Below are 20990 nucleotides of genomic sequence, written 5' to 3'. Positions count from 1 at the left end.
CACTCACTCCAAGTAACCTGCCACATTAGAGGAGCTTTTCTGTGGTGGGACAAAATAAGGCCAAGTCACCAAGGATGCTAACACCAGCAGAGGTGACAGATGGACAGCATCTAGTCCCTGGTCCCCGAAGCAACCCCTTTCATTCAACCCCTAAAATTACAGAAGGGATGAATTAGGCCAGATACACACAAACACTTCCTCCCCTAAAGGACTGAAGACCTGAAAAAGGTCATCATAATAAACCAGATAACATCATAATAAACCAGATAACAACAACTAAATTAGAAAAAGCTATAGCACTCAGTGTTGGTAAGATGACGAGTTTCCTTGTGGAAGGTGACAAACCCTTTAAAAAGCAATGAGATAAAGGTCAAAAGCTGTAAAAATGCTCACTCATTACCCTTGGAATTCCCACTCCTAAAAATTTAAAGAAATAATTCACCAGTAGCAAAGATTTTTTTGCATAAATATGTTTACTGTTTTTATTATCTGAAAAAACCTGGAGCAGCTTAACTGTCCAACAGTTGGAGTACACAGCCTATAATCATGATTGTTATGAAAACTCAGTGGAGCCACACAGAAAAAGGATTATGATAAATGAAAGAAATCAGGTAAGAACTAGAATATATATTCTGGCTCGAGTAGGAAAACTACTTAGGGACAAGGACTAGAAGAGAGCAAGAAATAATGGCAATACTTACGCGGTGTGGGGAAGACTGCAGGCTGCCCATCAGACTTGGTCCTTCCCTTCCTCCAGGACACACAGCTAACCAGATCTCCCAGCAGCCCTTGCACCTAGGTGGACCCACATGACTGAGTTCAAGTCAGTGGAATGGGAACAGAAGTGAGGTGCCACTTCCTGTTCTGGCCCATAAAATCCTACCATGCATGCTCCACCGTGCTGTGTCTCCAAGGGGACCTTAGAAGCCACATGTTGGAGACAGCAGAGACTCTGTGAGCCCCCAACAATTGTGCATAACATAAACCAACCCCTCCCCATTCACCCGAGACCACCCTTCACAGTAACATGAATCAGAAATAAACTTCCATTGTGTATGTGCCATTCGGCTTAGGTCTATTTGTTATAACAGTTTAGCCAACTCTGATGAATACACTGATAACAATGCCTGGTGGCTAAGAGCTCACGCTTTGGCATCAGTGACATGCTTTATGATCTGTGTGACTTGGGGAGGTCGCTTAACTGCACTGAGCCTCAGTTTCCTCATCAGTGTGTTTTGAGTATCAAATGAGAAAAATACTATAAAGTCCTTAGTTCTGTGCCTAAGGTGAAGCAGGGGCTCAGCCAATGGTTCCAAGTGTTCTGGAAGCCCAGCACATCCTGCCCTTCCTTGGATTCTGGAGACATCTGCCCAAGCTAGAACAAGCTGTGTTTCCAAGCCTTGCAAACAAGAGTACTGACTAATACATCACTGCTCCAAACATTAATGTCTTTCTCCCAACTCGTCACTCAGGCAGGGGTGGTCCAGCCTGGGCAAACCCAGGGAGAGACTAGCTCTCCCCTAGGCTTAGGACGGAGCCAGGGGCAGTAACTGACAATGTCCTCTGCACCTTAGTGGCAGAACCAGGTCCAGAAACCAGGTTCACCCAAAGCATCCTTTCCCAAGATGTGGCCCCATCCCTGGTGCCCACTCAGGTCAGGCTGGGCTGTTTTCTTGGACAAAGAAGTCACAGACCAGCAGTGGTCAGTGGGCTGTGCCCAGGCTGAGAACATTTCCCAGACCAGATGGTGTGTCTCTGGCAGGCCTTCAAAGCCAGCAGAGGCCAAGTCATGCCCCAGAGGCCAAAAGGCCCAATATGGTGGGGGCTGGTCCAGAGTCCCAGTGAGCAAGGCATCCCAGTGCCCTCCTTGTTTGCTAGCTAGTCACCACCTGAGGGGCCCAGAGCAACAGGTGGACAAGGCAAGCCCAGGCAGGGGCACTGAGCCGGAAGGGGGGCTCGTAACCTCAGCTCACATACACACACACATCACACACACACACGTCTCCCAAGTGCAACACCTGCTGACAGCACAGCGGACCATAGGGGCCCAGTGTGGCGTGGGCGAAACCCTCGAGTATGAGCCCACATTTTTTTGCATTGTCAGGGGGATAAAAGATATTTGACAAAACCCTTGAGTCACATCCCCCATGGGGTCCTGCCTGCCTGCAGACCCCACCAAACCAGCTCCATGCACATGGCCCCTCAGACCCTTCCTCACTGGGCCCCCAAGGATTGACCACTATTCCAGCAATTGCAGAAAGATCTGGATGTGTAGCAGCAGGTCACTGATGGCCTTAGGCCAGGTGTCCTAGAAGCAGAGCCAAAAGCAGGGACTTGGGCAGATATGAGTTTTTAAGGGGGGGGCTTTCAGGAGAAGGGAAGTGAGGGCCCCAGGAAGCGGAGGGGAAAGAGCCGAGCAAGAATGTAATATCTTCCCTCAGCCTGATCCCACAGGGAGCTCTGGAGCACAGATTGCACCACCGTGAGGCAGGGGCCAGCCAGCCCTACTGCTGTGTCAGTTACTCACTGGGGCAAGGCATCCCCTCCCGGGTAAGGTGTCTCGCATCTGGAGAGGGCAGTTCTCCTGAGAAGAGACAGCTGTGAGCTCTTAGCAGCCAGCACTCACAGCAGCTGGGGAAAGGTACCCTGGCCAGGTAAACAGGATCTGGGTAAGACTCCTACAGTGTGGACCAATGTAATTGTCTGAAGCTGTAAAAGGAAGCGGTGAATTCATCTCTGCTCAGGGATGCTTTTCAGAATATTGAACATCTGTCATGGCATGGGCACTGACCAATCAGAACACTGTGACCAACCCCAATGGCTGGCTGTAAAACATGGGCACAGCTACACCAGTGGGTATCAGCTGAATGTCAGCCCTGCCTCTGAGAAGGGATTATACCAGGAAGCAAGCCCTGCAGCAGGTGCTCTGTGAGCACCACTTTCCTGAAGCCTCACAACCGCCCTGTAATGCCCCCTTTTCCTCATTTTACCGTGGAACAGCCACAGGCTCAGGGAAGTTAGGCAGCTCGTCCAAAGTCACACAGCCCAGTAAATAACAGGGCCAAGACTCGCACTCAGACCTGTCTGCCTCCAGAGCCAGCGAACATTTTCCACTCTGCCTCACTGGCTTGAAAGAGATTTTAAAAGAAGGCAAGCAAAAGGAGACCTTCTTCAAAGAGACATGAGGGTCCCTCGGTGATGCTGGGATCATGATTTTATCATGTTCAGAGGGGAATGAAAGGGACAGGAAACAAGCGGTGTGTGATCTCCTGTCATGTAGGGAGACGCTCTTTTCAGAGAAATGTGCATTCTGCAGAATCAATATGCTCTGAAGCCTCAGAGAGCCAAGGAAGACAAACAGCCCTGACCCCTGCACCTGAGAGCCCTGTTGCGAGAGATAATAGAAATTAAATGGAATCATCTGGAGCAAGTAGGATATTAAACATTCAATATTAATGATCCGTTTCAGTCCCAAGGAAGTGAGCCTTGGGCTTTGCCCAGCTGTATGTTCTGTTGTTAAAAAGACAGACTTGTCCTGAGATGGGGATTCCTTGCCCTTCCTGCTAAAGGATAATGACAGAACTGTGTCCCCTATCCTGGAGTCAGCAAAATTTTTCCTTAAAGGGCCAGATAGGCAGTAGATATTTTGTGGACTGTGTGATCTGCGTTGCAACTATCCACTCTGCTGTTGTCACTCAAAAGTAGCCATAGACGATATGTAAATAAGTGGGCGTGGCTATGTTCCAATAAAACTTTATTGACAAAAATGGGCAGCCAGCTGGATTTGACCCATGGGCTATAGTTTGCCAACCCCTGCCTATACTATTCCTTGGCTTTTCCAGGTAACCAATGCATGCAGTCTGGATGCTGGGCCATTTCCTGGCCCCAAGACATATCCCTAACTTGGGTTTTTTGTCTCTTGGGGTCATTGGCTATGCTGAAGGTCAGGCAACAGAGGTTAAATGGCACAATATGAATTCATGTGCACAAACTAAACCAGGAAAAACACTACTAGGTTGAGCATATGACACTGCTGCATTTGACCTTTTTTTTAAATAAATGTTTAAACTTTCTATTTTAGAATAGTTCTAGAAAAATGGTAAAGATAGTTAAGTTCCCATATGCTCACATATTGATGCATTATTATTAACTAAAGTCCAAATTTATTCAGATTTCCTTAGTTTTTACTTAGTGTCCTTTTTCTGGGCCGTTTATTTATTCAGTCATTGATTTATATCAGTATGGAACCATGGATATTTATTCTATACTTTGAGTTATAATCCAGTACTACTTTATTTTGTTGGTCAGATTGTTCCAGCTTTGACTATGGGAGCTCTTTCAGCTGGCTCCTGTGTCCCTTTGAGATCCACCCCCATCAATGTGGTGATTTGTCTTGTTTTGCTTAGTGCTTCTGAGACAGGCTGGGACCCTTTGCTGCAGTGCTTGTACCCGGACAATCCTCCGGCAACAAAATACAAAGAAACTATGAGGGACTAAAAATAGATGTGTGCACAGCACAGTTGGGGCAAATTATGGACAACAAGATACAAAAAGACCAAAAACCCAACTGCTACTTCTGAAGAGCCAGAGGCAAAAACAGGGTGTCGGGAGCAAAAGCAGGGTACTGCACATGCCCCCTGCACACAACACCAAAGGGGTGGGCAAAACACCTAAGCCAGCCCTCCTGCCCAATCCCTGGACACACCCCCACCCTCACCCCATATAAGGAACCAGCTCCCCCCACCTCAGAGAGCAAGTAAGGGAAACTGTTACTTGTTTTCACTCTCCAGCTGCTGCAGCAGGGGCCCCAGTAAAGCCCTGCCTGAATTTCTTGTCTGGCTTTTATCAATTTCTATTGATTAAGGAAGGCCAAGAACCCTGGTTGGTATCACTTCCTTACTTTCTGACACTATACGATGTTCCCAGCTCATCCTTTATATTTCCCACCCAAGTCCTAGAATCAGACATTTCTCCACCGAGCCCGGGTGCCTTTTATTGGAGAGGGGTGTTATTAGAGAATGGAGATCTAGGCACTGGGTGTTTGTTGCTACTAAGCTCTCATTGCTTCTAGCCCTGCTCCGCTGGCAGAGCAAGGAAGCATATGTGTGTTACTAGCCTGTGTGTATGCACATATGTATAAATATTGCCATATGCAACCATCTGTGTCTATATGAAATGTGAGTTCATACTGATGTCTCCAACTCTAATCCATCACCACAGGGATCATTCTAGTCTTCCCTCCTTTGCTTACTTGTATCCTCCCACTCCAACAATGAGAAACCTGGCTCCCATATCCACTATCCGTTTACTTGTTTAATTTCAGTACGCATGTGTAATGGTTGGTCAACCATTTTGACCTATAAAAATGGCAGTTTCATACGGTTCATCCTAAACAGAAGACAAGTGTGAATTGGTGACGTGGTCTCCATATGAGTCATGGGATGGATCATGACCAACATTATTTCTAAGGACCATTCACTCATTCATCCATCAATGAATGGGTGGAGCGCTGACAACTGTTTACCCAACCACCGTATCCTGGGTTCCCCCACCTCACTGGCCATTTCCGCTCAGTCTCTCCTGCAGCTACCCCACACCATCCAGGGCTTGACCTCCTGGCTCTTCCTCAGACCCGTGAAGCTCATTTCCTCCTCAGGGTCTTTCTAATTATTGTCCCCTCCACCCGGGCAGCTCTGCCTCCCGACCTCTGCCGAACAGGGCCCTTCTCTAATTCGGGTCTCAGCTCAAACGGCACCTCCTCAGAGTGGCCTTCCCTGACACCAATCACCCTCTACCCCGTCGCCCTCTTCCCCTCTTTTTTTTACAACACGTTCTCATCCAGGAAGTTCTCACTCACCCCTTTCATGTCCCTCTCCTCCGTCAGCATTTTGCTTCCGGAGAGTTGAGGCCCAGCCGCATGTTCTCACCACTAACCCCCAGTACACAGAGCAGGGCCTGGCACAGCACAGATGCTCAACTAATGCTTGTTGAATGAACTAATGACTCTCCCCAAAATCAAACTTTACAAAGTACCCAGTAGACTAGAGGTCAGCAGACCTTTTCTATAAAGGGGCAGATAGTAAATAGTTTAGGCTTTGTGGGGCATTACAGTCTTTGCCACAGCTACTCATCTCCACTGTTGTAGGATGAAAATAGCCACGGACAATTTGTAGATGAATGGGTGTGGCTGTGTTCCCATAACGCTTTATATACAAACACAGTGGCAGACCAGATTTGGCAGGGGTGGGGGAGGCATAGTTTTGGGGTTTTTTTTTTTGGCAATTTGTAATTTTTTTTTTAATTGAAGTATAGTTGATTTACAATGTTGTGTTAGTTTCATGTGTACAGCAAAGTGATTCAGTTTTATATATATTTTTTTTCACTATAGGTTATTACAAGATATGGAATATGGTTCCCTGTGCTATATAGTAGGTCCCTGTTTATCTGTTTTTTATATAGTAGTGTGTACCTGTTAATCCCAAACTTCTAATTTATCCTTCCCCCACCCCCCCCCTTCCCCTTTGGTAACCATAAGTTTGTTTTCCATGTCTGTGAGCAGCTACTATGGAGAACAGTATGGAGGTTCATTAAAAAACTAAAAATAGAGCTACTGTATGATCCAGCAATCCCAATCCTGGGAATATATCCAGAAAAGATGAAAACTTTTCAAAAAGATACATGCAACCCAGTGTTCATAGCAGCACTGTTTACAATAACCAGGACATGGAAGCAACCTGAGGGTCCATCAACAGATGAATGGATAAAGAAGACGTGGTATATATGCACAATGGAATATTACTCAGCCATAAAAAAGAATGAGATAATGCCATTTGCAGCAACATGGATGGACATAAGAGATTATCATACTAAATGAAGTCAGACAGAGAAAGGCAAATATTATATGACATCACTTATATGTGGAATGTAAAAAAAAATGATACAAATGAACTTATTTACAAAACAGAAATCGACTCTGGGGGCCAGAGTTTGCTGACCCCTGCCATCAACCAGTGTCAGTCTTAGACCTCATCTTCATATGTGATCAGTTCTTTACCATCATTAACTGAGTATCAGTCATCACTTAGGTGAGGCATTCTCGAAACCGTAGAAGGGAAGAAGCATTTTTAGTAGGCAACTAAATGTTCTTTCTCTGTATTCCCGCCCACCCCAGCCCATGAAAAGGAAGCGAGAGAGGCCCAGCTCGAGTTTGATCACTCAGCGGCGGTTAGCCATCTCTTCCTCTCGGCTCTAAGAGCAGTAACAGGATAAAAATGCAGCAGCTGTCAGCTTCCCTCCTCTTGCCAGCCGCCTCCCCTGCAGAGACTAGACAGGGAGGGGTAGCCATCAGTCCCCAGAGGAATGGATTCCACACAGACTTGGGGACCACTTTTTCCAATGCATTCATCTATTTTACAGAATCTTCAAATTCCAAAAAGCAAATGCAAGATGGGCTGCTGTTTCATCCACAAGGTGGAACAGTGAAAGAGTCACTCATCCGAAAGGGTATGTAAGCGGGCAGCATCGTAAACAACCCCAGGTGTGGGGACAGAAGGGCTGTAGTGACAATGGTCGTTATCCATCCAAGATCCTACCACTGTATCATGAAGCATAAACGCTCCCACTGAGAAGGCGGGAGGGAGGGGGTCCCCCCATACCTTCCCGCACTCCACACAGTAGGCCCACAAGAAGAAAAGTTTCTCCCCTCCCCTAGGCACGTCATGATAAGGTCACAGTTATTTGCTAATGAAAAGATAAAGCCAAAAATGGTGGGTGACTTCAACCAGGCCTTGTCATCAAGTTTTGAAGGGAGTGGAGCTGACTTCTATTGGTTTTGCCCACCCGGGATCCCTTGTTTCTCTGGGAAACACAGCGACCCCCTGCAGGAGCTTTGTATGGCATGGACGGAGGTGTGGCTCAGGGCTGGCCAGGGCCCCATGAGCAGTTTGCCCATCACTCCTTCACCTTCCCCAGATGGACACAGGGTCTGTGAGATGGAAGTTCTCTTTCTGTTCGGTCTGCAAATTGGGATGACACAGGCCCAACGCTGCTGGGTGACCATCTTCCACAGAAGCAGAAAAAATCAGAAGTCAAAAGCCAGTTTTCCCAAATTCTACTCACCGTGGAGTCCGTTCCACATCTGCCCCTGCCACTGCCTCAGGCAGAGCAGTGACTGAACAAATAGAAAAGGACCCGGTTTCAATGTCTGTCGGTTTCCAGCAGAGCGGTCTTTAAGAGGTAATCACTGAGAGGTGGCGTAGAGCCTTGATGGGGGGAAGAGCATAGTCAACACACAAAGGGAAGCAGAGCCGGGAGGCTAAGACATGCCCTAGATCCAGCCATGCAAGGAGCCAGACACTCCTGGGTTTCTCAACTACATGGGCAGTGAAATGCCCCATTTTGCTTAAGCTAGTTGGAGTTGGGTTCCTGTCACTTGAACCAAAAGAGCCTTGACTACTACAAGTAGAAATGCATCGATTTACTGGGAGTCTCTCAGTCACTGTCCATTCATGACAGACCTTTAGTGAGTACTGTTCCTGTTACCTAATGTCGCATACCTAATGTTACCTAATGTTGCATAACCCCGAAACTTAGAGGCCTAATACAGTCATATATCATGTTCCCAGATTCTGTGAGTCAGGAATTTGGGGAGAGCTCAGCCAGGCAGTGTCACCTGGGGGGTCTCTGAAGCAGCTGCAGTTAGACGTCAGCTGGGGCTGCAGTCAACCAAAGGCTTGACTGGGGCTGGAGGATCCACGTCCAGGGCTGCTGAAGCGCATGGCTCGCAAGCTGGACTGGCTGCTGTCCAGGGACCTCAGCTCTCCGAAGGCTGTCTGCGTACCCTCACGCAAGGCGGCTGGCTTCCCCCAGGGCCAAAGTGGGAAGTGCAGTGCCCTTGAATTTTTTTTTATTGAAGTAGAGTTGATTTACAATGCTGTGCCAATCTCTGCTGTGCAGCAAAGTGACTCAGTTATACACATACACTACATACATTCTTTTTTTATATGCTTTTCCATTATGGTTTACCACAGGATATTGAGTATAGTTCCCTATGCTACACAGTAGGACCTTGTTGTTCATCCATTCTAAATGGAATAGTTTGCATCTACCAACCCCAAACTCCCAGTGCATCCGTCTCCCTTCCCCCCCTCCCATGGCAACCACCAGTCTGTTCTCTACGTCCATGATTCTGTTTGTTTCATAGATAGGTTCATTTGTGTCATATTTTAGATTCCACACATAGCGATATCATATGGTATTTGTCTTTCTCTTTCTGACTTACTTAGTATGATCATCTCTACTTGCAGCCATGTTGCTACAAATGGCATAATTTTGTTCTTTTTTATGGCTGAGTAGTATTCCATTGTATATACACACCACATCTTCTCTATCATCTGTTGATGGACATTTAGGTTGTTTTCATGTTTGTGCAATGCCCTTTATGACCCCGCCTGAGAAGGCACACATCATTACTCACGTCTGAGTGCCAGCCCTGACTCAGCGTGCAAGGGGACCACACACAAAGGCAGTGGGGATCATCAGGGGGATGATCTTGAGGCTGGCTCCCTACCTCAGGCACCCGCCATGTGTGAGGGACTGGAAATGCAGATGATTGAGACACAGTCCTCACTCCCAGTGAACACTCAGCCTAGACAGAACGGAATGCAACTATGCAAACTTTGTCCGAAAAATCCTTCCCAACTCTCCTCATCAGGTTGCTCCAGCTTTTGAGGAAAGGGGAATCTCACCCACTGGATTTGGATTTGTGTTTAGGGAATTGGATTTAAGCATTTAGTCACATAACTCTGGTTCTGGAAACAATGCTGATGGAACAATTAAAAGGTCCTATGGCCCGATGCTCCACTGCACACATGGCTGCATGTCACTGTGCCTTGACTACATTTATCACAGCTTATGCCCACATCTCTGGCAGATGACATTCACTTTCTAAACCCCTGAATTATTCCCAGACAACCTGGCACACAAATGCACCGACTCACTTTGTGCAGCAGGAGTTAGCAGAGCACAGTGGTCAAGAACTCTTGCACCTGGGTTCAAATCCCACCTCTGCTACTTCGTAGCTGCCAGATCTTTAAGTCTCAGTTTCCTCCTCTGTAAAGTAGGGTTGAAAACATACCTGTGTCATAAGGTCATGTGGACAAAGCAGTTCATGCATGAAACGACTCAGCATGGCACCTGGCACATGGTCACCACTTGAGAAAGGCTAGTCTTTCCGCGAGTGCTCTTAACTCAGGGAGGTAATCATTCACTTTTCCCTACTTTCACGAATCTTTTTTCCTTACAGACCACTGAGAGTTGGGCACAAGGACCGCCTCTTCCCTCCACCTCTCTTGCAGTCACCAGCTCCTCCCCACTACACATTCCTCACACCCACCCCTTCCCACCCCCTACTCCAACCATCCTTGCTGGTTGGTTGATAACATTCCAAACAAGTAAACCAGGAAAGACTGAGGTGAAGCCAGCACCTTGGAAGGGCACTTCCCTGTTGGTCTTTGGGGTGTCCTCACTGAGGTTGGGGCTACTTTAATAAGCAAAAAAATGTGCAAGCAATGGAGGTCTTCAGGGACCCGCCATTTTAGACATTTTTCTCAGGGAAAAAAAAATCTGTCTCATATAACTTTTGCCCCGTTCAAAAGCCTCTAACTATTCATACTTACACCTCACAGGGGAATCAGGGGAGCTGTCCTGAGATTGCCAGCAAATGAAGACAACTACAGGCAACAGAGTAGGCCCAACTTCCAAATGGACCGAGAAAGACAGCAGCCTTTTCCAGGAACAGAGCCCTTTAGAAGACCCACCACCACCACCAAGGGTGACATGTAGCAGTGACGGGGGTAGACTGCCACTTAATGGCAGTGCCTGGAACTGGATGGAACATATTGACATTTAGTCATATCTTTCATGAGCTCTTAACCTTTACACTGTGTCAATAAAAAGCCCCATTAACATTTAAAAGGGATGTTTCTGGGTGTCCACTTGGAATAAGAGTTAGAACACACTCCAAGAAATGGATTATGTATCTCAACTGTCCCAGATCTCTAAGAGTTTATTTCCTTTCATGGTGAAAAAGTAACACCCGTGAAATGGCCAACAGCTCAACAGCCGCTGGTTGGAAACACAGCAGCTCTTCGGGTGGCCACCAACGGGCCGGGAACCCTCCAGCTGACTGTCTGCACTGGTCGTGGCACCCAACAAGACCTTCTGCCTTATTTTTCCTCTTTCTGTTCTGGGTCCTTCCAGAGTTGGCCTAAACATCATGCCTGGGAAGCTTCCCTAAGCTCTCAGGTGGGATCGGACCTCTGCTCTGTGACCCCTCGGCCATGTGAGCCTCATCCACCAGGCCTTCAGCTCTCCGCACGGCCCTCGTCCACCTGCTGGCTTGTCTTCCACCCAATGATGGCTGGGTCGTGCGCTTGTGGGGGGCGGGGCCCCGTGCCCTGTGCTTGTTCATTCCTGCAAGCACGCATGCATTCACTCATTCATTCCTTCTAGAATGCCTACTCCACACCAAGCGCTGGGGACACGATGAGGATAAAAGCAGAGGGGCCCTGTCCTCGTCCAGCTCCGTTTATACCGTCGTCTACTCTGCTTATCGCATACCCCGGTGCCTGTCACACATGGGACTCAATAAACATTGGATGGATGGATGTCCCCGCTTCCAATATAACTTATTAACTTAATTACTTCCTATAAGAATTAAACTAATGCTGTTCAAATGGTGAGCATTCCTGTGGATCCCTTATGCAAACCCGCAGCCTTCAAGCTTCACACATCCTACGTATGCATTTTGTTTGTCTCTAACATTTAAAACCTGGAAGAGTTCACATAAAACTGTCTTCCTGGCTTCTCTAGAAAAATGAACGCATGTTCCCGCGGGGCACCGGGGAGCCAGAGCCCCTGAGAACCTCAGGCTCCTTTAGATCAGGTGGGGGTGGGGCTCTTCGCTGTGCCACAACCCCTCCTCCCCTGTCTTCCTACCACCGCTGAGGCCAAATGCCAGCTGCCGTATGTCATCTCGCCTTCACTCAGGACTCACGTGCCCCTCCAGGCGGCTTAGTCGGTGACCCCAGCATTAGCCCATGTCATCCAAGGACTACACCTGAGATGACCTACAACACAAACAAACGGGCAACTTTATTGAGTTTTACCTCCTAACACACCCTCCCAGTAGTAGACACGGGCTGTGTGGTTTCTAGCAGGGACCTCAACTGCACAGGGAAGTTAAGGGGACGGTCAATCCAACAGGTGCTTGATTAGGGGGCCAGAGCCCCCATTTACTAGAACTCTTCTTGCAAATGCAGCAGAAGACTGAGGATTACATTCGCACACCACCGGCACAGCTTAAATACTTCTTTGACAAAAAAAATAATAATAAATTATCTTCAACTCAGAAAATCAATTGTGCTCAGCAGAGTGACAGGAGGGTCCCTTCACGGTATGGCACCGGGGCTGGGCGAGGGGCGGGTGGGGACAGGCAGCATGTCCTCCACGCCAGGGGCCTGTCCCAAGGGAGACTTCCTGGCCTCTTCCCCTCACGTCCGCCTCGTCTTCTGTTTCTTGGCTTGTCTCTTAGCGTCTTCCGGGCCACTGCTGTCAGAGGCTGCCTGGCCGAGAGCTCGGACTCCCTGCAGGCGACTTGTCAGCTGCAACAGCAAGGGAATGAGCTGGAAAGAGAGAGAGTATGAGAGAGGGGGACGCCGGGAGAAGACTTCCGTCCAGTGGGACATCAGAGACCCTCCCCCGCGCCCCTCCCTCCCAGGCCCCGTCACCACCTGCTCTGTGCTCTCAGTTCAGACCAGGGCAGGTCTTTGTACTAGAGACGGCCACCAGAGACCCAGAGGTACTCCAGGTTTAAAGGTTAGGAGAGCTGTTACAAGAGGGTTATGGCCTTGCAAGGAGGCCTTAGGAATTGGACATGACCTAAAATGCTGTAACCTCTGTAACAGTGGACGTTCTTCCACTGCCACGTCCCAGTCATGAGGGATCCCTCCCCACGACACATCTGCTGCCCATGAGGTCTCGGGACCCCCTACCTTGTCGTGGTTGTAGCCAGCCAGCAGGATGAGCAGCGTCAGAGGCAGGGCGATGTAGGATCCCTGCGCGATGTCCTGCTCGGGCAGCTTCCTCTGCAAACATCGAAAGCACCGTCACCCCCAGACACCAGTGCTCCATCCACAGCCCTGATGCGCCTGGCTTCTGAGCCGGCCCCCCCGGGACCCCCGGCACACTCAGTACCCAAAGTAAGGAACCGAAGCGACGCAGATAAATCTCAAGTGAATCGTCTGCTGCACAAACCCTCCTCACTTGCTCCCTGAAGCTCCGGAATAACCAGATTCCGATAACAAGGTGCTACTCAGCCCCGCACCCTTCACTGTCTAAACTGACAGGACAAACAGCTGCGGGCCCTGTGGTTGAAAAGTAGAAGGGTCTCATTTTGTTGGGTCCCAGCCACACACATGGACTCTTTCCTACAAGGAGGCATCGAGAACCCACTGTTCCAGGCTTAGGGACACAGTGGGCAGCAAGCTAGTCCCAGAGGTCATACCCATCGAGGAGGAGAGGCAGCACTTGGGTCCCAGGGGCCATTCACACTTCCTTCCAGTGGAAGGGCTGACTTTCATCTGGGCCAGTCAAAACAGACCACATTCCCCAGCCTCCCTCGCAGCCAGGTGGGGCCCTGGAACCAGTTCTGGCCAACGGTACAGGAAGAGAAGTGACGGTGCAACACCCAGGCTGTACCCTCGGAGAGAAGTGGTGGGCCCTCCCTCCTTGCTGGCCAGACAGCCTCCAGCCAAGTGCGCCATTTCGGAAGGTTGGCGACGTGCTGGAGGATGGCAGAGCCACGGGAGAGAAGGAGCTGCAGGCCCTGGCACCTTGGAGCTGCCATATGACCCCTGGACTGCTCACTCCTGGTACTGACATAAGACAGAAACTTCCCTCTTGCTAAAGCCCCTGAAATGCTGGGTCTCTGTAACAGCAAATGAACCTATATCCTAACTAGTCCACTCCACCCTGACAACAGAAACAATTTTAAAAGATAACTTTCAGTTGACGATGAAACAGGTTAACGGGCCAGAGCACTGGTTCTCAAGATACAGTTCAGGGGCCTCCCTTTCAGGAGATCTGCACGGTCCAAACTATTCTCATAATAATACTAAGATATTACGTGCCATTTTCATGCTCTTACAAGTGTACAGTGGACTTCCCCAGAGGCTGCAAATGTGATGATGTCATGACTGTAACAGGTAATGGGACGTGTGGCTTATGGATTCTTGTGTTTTCAGCATTTCTCAGTTTTAATTTCTAATATGATAAATATATATATAACCCATACAAATCACACCTCTTTGAGATTCGCAACAATTTTTAAGAGTGTAAAGGGGTCCCAAGACCAAAATATCTGAGAACACGTAGGCTGGAGAATGACTGAGGGGCCTTTTGACCTGAGATGAGTGAGGCAGAGTGACATGGTCCCTTAATAAACAGAAGGGCAGGAACAGATTTCCATCCCTAACTGCCTACTCCAACATTTTTTGACATGTCTTAGATCCCAAACCGTTTTCCATTAAAGTAAATCCTTAAGGAGAAGCTGAAGTCAGTGGGAAGTTACAGAGCGATTATGAGAAGAAGCCTTGAGGACCGCGGTCCAGGCTCCAGGCCAGGTCTTCCCGTGTAATCTCGGGCAGTCACTTTAAGATTAAGCTGATTCAACTATAAAATGGGGATAATACAGACAACACCTCCTGCAGGCGAATGTTGTGAAAGTTCAACAAGATGAGGTGTGTGGGGTGGTCAGCAGTGTGTGAAATACTGGGTCAAGCATCAACAACGTGGCTGTCGGTACTGACATTCAACACAGGATAAAGCGAAGCGCCCTTACGGCCCTCATAAGCGTATAGCAATGAGCTGTCCAGCAGACGGCTGGAACGTGGTAAAACCCGGATCTGATGACCACCCCCAGGTAAGTCACTCAGCCTCTCTGAGCCTCCATAAAAAATGGAAAAATGGCACCTCCCCATGGAAGGACTGTCGTGAGGACCAGCAGGACACCCCGCCAGGCCATCCCTTCCCTGGCACATGGCCCTGCTCTCACCGTCTCAGATGTGGGACCACACTCCTGGCAGCAGCTACGAGGCCTGGCTGCTTGGCCCCCACCAAGTGGCACCTCTGTCCTGCCCAGGCCGCCTACGTGGCTCCCTGCACCGACGGAGTGTCCTGGCGAGCCCTGGTAGGTGTCCCAGGCTGCAGCCCTAGCGCCCTCTGCAGAGGCCCTCTCCCTCCCCTAGGGTCACCATGCACCTCCACTCGGAGACAAATAGTTCCCCTACGTGCTCGTCTATTTGGCACTTTGTGACCGAGTCTCCGCTGAGCGGAACTGGGAGGAACCGTCTATTCAGGTAAGATCATGGGCCTGGTCACCGAGCACGAGCCAGAAACCAGCAGAGGAGCCACGTTCAAGTCCGGGCTCTGCCACGCACGAGCCCCCAGCCTTCTCTCTACATCAGGGATGATGACTCCCACCAGCTTCCTACACAGGATGGGCTCTGAAAAGCACTCAGTGGTACCTGGAACCATTCTTCACACCCTACACCCAGAAACTCCTTCCTCCTTACCGTGGGATTAAAGATCAACGTGATGTGTTTATGATAGCCCACTGCCGTGAAGGACACTTGCGGCAGGACGTAGTCATACTGGGACCTGGGCAGCGTGGAGTCCAGAAGCACCACATAATTCTGTGCACAGGGAAGAAGTTGTTGCTTTCATAAAGGACAGCTGGGGCAAAGCAAAAGAAAACTAACTCCTAACGTATGACTGTGATGTAAAGGACTTTATGTTTCTAAAGAAATCCCCAAGTTCACACCTCCAAGCCTAGGTTGCTAACTCCCAAGGGGCGGCCTCAGCAGGCTATTCCAGCACTGACAGCCGTGCGTCCCTGACATCTCTGAAGAGGCGCTCAGAGCTCGTTTTTACAAGCGTATCCAACCACTGCACCTATGGTGGTCCTTGGAGAATCTGACTTTATGAAACACATACAGTTCTGACGAGTCAGTTCTGATGAGGGGGGCACATGATCAAACTGAGGAAGACTGTTTTCGATCTAAAACGAGGTTGACTTTCAAGGGATGATACTTAAGTGGCTCATTAGCTGGCGAGTTCTAAGACGCAGCGTCTCTGCAGTGGTTCCAGTGACGGTCATGGTCCTGGTGTGCTGAGCCCCGACCAGGGGCCCGGTGCCATGAGCACATTAGGCAAATGCCTGTTCTGCTCTCAATCACTGACAAGATCAGGATTATTGCCCCCGTTTCACAGATGGGGAGAGCGAGGCCTGAAGAAGTGAAGCGTGACGTGCCCAGGGTCTCTCAGCTGTAGGGCACCGAGCAGGCTGTGAGCCCAGGGGAGTCTGTGTCCATGGTGTTGTGCTGCCGAAAGTGGCTCGATTACAAAGGGCACCTGGAGAAGTGGGGAGGAGGCCCCAAACTCCATCACAACCTGCTTCGTTATTTCACAGCCATTTCACGCTGAAAAGGGCCATAAGAGTATCATCCCCGTGGCAAATGGTAAGAAGCCGGGGGAGGGACCACATACACACAGGCTCGCTACTCACACCCTCAGGCTAAGTCCCCCGGAAAGGGACCAAGTTCTCTGCAAAGTTTGCTGCCACTGCGCCAGCCACGATAGCTTGCTCTGCCCAATTAAAATGGATAGGAAACATCCTATAATCAGTAAGTGATGAACATTAAGGCCTCGGTTAAATAGATGATGGTATTTCCTCTACCGTGGACTACTGTGCAACCATTAAATATCATGCTATGGAAGATTTAACGATGCGGAAAGTATTTGTGATACAGTTTCCACTGAAAAGCAAAGACTACAAAACACTGTACAAAACAGTCCCAACTTTCCATTATCAAAATAAATATATATGTGTATTTATATTTATACACACATGTGCATATGAATCAAAAAAAGACCAAAAGGAAACCTATCAGCACATTAACAGTGGTTACTTCTGGATGACGGGATTATGTCTGATTTCCACCCCCCTCCCCAATCTCCTGCCATGAATGTGTATTATTTTTGTAAATAGAAAAAGAGCTAATTCCAAAAAAATAATCCTTAGAGAGCCCCACCTCCTCTGATTCAGAAAGCACGACATCAACTGTGCCAGCAAGGCGGTATGAGGGGGGGAAATGGGAGAACTGTGTTTTCTTAGCTGAAAAGTGCAACCACTATGACAAAGACGGAAAGCAGAGTGGAGCGGGCATCACCTGGCCGTCTCTGAGCAGGGGCGGGAAGTGGAAGAAGAGGGACTGGCCCAGGGAGACCGTCTGGATCGGGTTGTCCAGGTTGTCACTTTTGTAAAGCTTTACCTGGAGAACAGAGACAAAGAGGGCATGCTTTTAAAACTGAAAACACGATAAACATTGCATTCCAGACACCCTCGGGTCAGCTTATCTCTTGTGGGGAGAAGATCTCTGGAAACATGGATCTTTGAAAGAGCAACCGTCCGCCCCTGACAGGCCATTCTTAACGCATCTGAGATGCCAGTGACGTGACACGTGTTGAAATGTTAAGATTTTAAAATAGATTCTGATAACTTATGTTAACACTCAAAATAGTGTAGTGATATTATTGAAGAGAATAGCTTCTAACATGTCTATAACATGCCAGGCCTGCTACAGGCACTTCACATACATCGTCACCAATCTTGGCTATTAAACGGGCATGGTAGTCATCCCCATGGAGACTCAGAGAGCCCGCGTCACCTAAGGTCGCACAGTTATCGCCTGGTAGATCCTGGGACCCAGCCCTCCTCACTGCTGGCCTCGCCCACCTGGCGTGGCCTCCCACATGCTGTATCCTCAACCCCACAGGTATTCCTTAAACTTGAAATGCATTCCCATTTTGCGTTTGGTTCTCTGGCTGCTTCCAGAAGCAATTCAGTGCTTTGTTGGTGGCCTTTCTTTCTCTCCAGCCCAGGTTCGCTGCCTGTTCCCACTACCATCTGCAATGGGGCGTGAGACACGGGAGGTACAGCCCTGGCGCCATACCCTCCCTCCAGTTTCCCCATCCCTGCCCAGGCCTCTTCACACTTGGGCATCACCCACCAGGCCCACAGACAACATGCCCACAGCCCCTGAAGGGCAGCTGAGGTGAGTTAACCTAAGCACATGTTCTCACTCAAGTCAAATGCTTCATTGTATATATTACATGTGCCTCTGAAAAATACTTCCCCATGGTGATTCATTAACATCGTTCCAGGCATCACAGGGCACTGTACAGACACTTCTTCATTAACTGCAGACATGCGGGTTCTGTTAGAACTCCAGCAGGCCTTAAGAGGCCACTGAGTCCAACTCCGTGGTATCACAGAGCAGGGGACAGAGGTCCACAGGAATGAGGGGGTGCCCGAGGCAGCCAGGTGAGTAACCGTGGGACAGGAGCCAGCCCGGACTGTCTGACTCCAGGTCCACTGCCCATCACCCCAACCCTGCACAGAATCTAGAAAGTGACGAGGTGCTTTGCCCTAAAACCATCTTTCTGTTTTAGATTCCAGATTGTATTGCTCGTTCATTAGGTTTCTACTGTGATGCTTCCAAAGACACACACGGCTGGCAAAACAGTGATCTGAAACTGGACCACGTGTCTCTCCAGCAATCAGGAATCATTCCCCCAGAGGCATGCTGGGATTGAAGATTCTTAAATCTCAACCTCAACCCTCAGCTAAAGCAAGCGCTAGACAGGCCCAGATATCCTGCTCCCTCTCATCTTGAAGCCGGAAAGAACAGAGCACTTGAACCTAAAAAATCTGGCCTTACCCATAATGTAGGAAGATACTCGGATGAAGTGATCACATTTCCACTCAAGTCAAACTGATTTATCTGCCGGAAAACTATGATGTTCACATCATCAATGTCGTTATTCCCAACCTGGGAAGAGAGAAGGAAGACTGGCGTTGAGGACGCTGCAAGGGGGACCTCTACTCCAGCCGGGGGATCTCCTAGGAGCTATTTCCTAGCTGACTTCACTTTGTATTCAGGGAGCAAAGCTTGCCGTTCCAGCAGCCCGAGTCTATGGTCCCAAAGTGACAGGAGATGGGCGACACCTGGCCCATGGGCACATTTTGTTTGACAAGCACAGTTTCTTTTTTTCTTCTAACTTTTAATGACTTGTCAACATTCAAAAAAAGCAACTTCATTTAAAAAAAGGCAGATTTCCCAGCTTTTCTTGAAAAAAGGGAAAGATGTTCTTGCCTGGCAGGGATTGGCAGGAGCCAAGCTCCAGCTGCCCCCCCTGGGTGGGTGGGTGCCCCCGTTTGTGACCTTTTCATATGTGAGACCATAGTCCACATGGCTGCCTGTGATCCTGGCCTGAGTCCCCATGGCAGGGAAATACAAAATTATAAGACATAGCCATCACAACCATTTAAAATGCCAGATGCCATAAAGACATCAAGAAAACTCACTTTCTAGGCCAAAAAGTCCTAAATGGCCCACCGGCCTCCTAACCCCTCATAATCTTTATGCTTAATGCCACCTAATAAAGCCAGCAAGAGGCAGGCCCTCTCGTCCACCCAAGCCCTCTACTCTAGCGAACAAGACTTATTCTATGGAAGAAAACCTCACTGAAAATGATTCCAAGGCCACTTCCTGTGACCTGGAGGGCTGCCTCTTTAGGGATCAATTAGCTAAGTTGTGATCCTAAAGATCAAGAGGCTCTCCTTGGTGGGAAAACAAGGTCATCTAAATATAAAAGTGGGCAGCCCCATCACCAATTAAGCCCATGTTCTCTTTATTACCCTCCCTTGATTTGAAATGCTACTTAGCCCTTAAGATCCTTAACTTGCAGAATAATGATCGGAACTTGCAGGGGAAGTGGGGAAACAACAGCTGGGATTTCTTCTCTGTACGCACGACAGCGATGCTATTCATTAAAAGCCCAAGAAAATGCTGCTTGTGAAAATGACACTATTCCAAGAGGGCCCTTAATTAGGATTTAAAGCGCCCCCCGCACCCCACCCCGGCCGAAACAGATGAAAGGCAGACAGCCAGAGGAGTGCTGAAGGATTTTTGATCAGGGAAGCAATCATGCCACGATTCCACTGAAGAATTTCATGTCATACCGCAATGACCCGGTGGTGAGGCAGGGCCCGTTCAATGTGGTCGTTGCCTTCTGCCTTGAGCTGAACGTGGTATACACATCCTGGCTGCAAACAAACGCAGGAGTCACTTCTTTGGAAAGGGGCTTGTCACGAGACCTGATCTGAGCCTGCTCTGCCTGCAGGCCCCCATCAGATGGGTGCCTTCCTATTCCACCTCAGTTCCTAAGATGTGGCCTGTTAACCTTCTTAAGAGTTCCTTGAAAAAGCACCCTGATGCAGAAACATTTTCCTGAAGTTCTACAATTCCTTCAAACCCCATTCAGTTTCTCCTACCCAAGGGAAATTAAATGTGGTTTCTGATTCCAAAACTGCAAGCATGATATGCTTATTCTGATAAAATTATTCTTTCCTTGCTGCCCAGCCCGCCCCTCTAGCTGTGTATGTGCACTGAATGGTATCTGGAATGACATTCCCAAAGGGGTATTATTTCTGGGGAGTGGGATTTGAGGTTTTCCCTTTTTTAAAACAAATTTCTTCTTTATACATTTTATTCTATTCCTCAAATGTATAGGCATATATGATGTTTACCAAAAAAAAAAAAAACCCACACTTTTTCTAAAAAAACTTTTCTTGTTGACACTGCACACATGAAGGATGTATATTATTTACTTAGGTAATTTTTGGGCGGATAGCAGTAAAGTACTTTGTTCTAAGAAAGCCAGCACATTATGACAATTTTCCAATAGAGGGAAGTAAACTGCCTTAAAGAAATGAAGTTTTTTGTTTGTTTCTTACATTGCTGTATGGGCTAGTTGCAACTCTAATAAAGAAAGATATGAGTTCAAGATATGAGCCTTCTCGGAAGGCT

The 20990-nt window shown here is 48.5% G+C and overlaps 1 protein-coding gene across 5 annotated transcripts in view; it reads right to left on the bottom strand.

The window, feature by feature from the left end:
* Positions 1 to 12124: 12124 nt before the first annotated feature.
* The window catches only part of LOC116739903 (nodal modulator 1), a 52819-nt gene continuing 43953 nt past the window's right edge, over positions 12125 to 20990 (bottom strand). The window contains exons 26-31 of one of the 5 annotated variants that reach the window (XR_004345738.1): positions 20144 to 20227; positions 18840 to 18950; positions 17289 to 17390; positions 15633 to 15792; positions 13053 to 13145; positions 12125 to 12683 (exon numbers count right to left, since the gene is read on the bottom strand). Coding sequence is in view for 4 of the 5 variants with exons in the window: in XM_032604782.1 (XP_032460673.1) it covers positions 12552 to 12683; positions 13053 to 13145; positions 15633 to 15752; positions 17289 to 17390; positions 18840 to 18950; positions 20144 to 20227 (642 nt within the window). In the remaining variant the exon portion in view is untranslated. The remainder of the gene's footprint in view (positions 12684 to 13052; positions 13146 to 15632; positions 15793 to 17288; positions 17391 to 18839; positions 18951 to 20143; positions 20228 to 20990) is intronic. The other 4 variants (XM_032604782.1, XM_032604783.1, XM_032604784.1 and 1 more) reach the window with 4 other exon arrangements.

The sequence above is a fragment of the Phocoena sinus genome, chromosome 15 (assembly GCF_008692025.1).
Source record: "Phocoena sinus isolate mPhoSin1 chromosome 15, mPhoSin1.pri, whole genome shotgun sequence".
Lineage (NCBI taxonomy): Eukaryota > Metazoa > Chordata > Mammalia > Artiodactyla > Phocoenidae > Phocoena > Phocoena sinus.
Note: the sequence above shows the minus strand (reverse complement) of the source record. Positions and strands in the feature narration are given on the sequence as shown.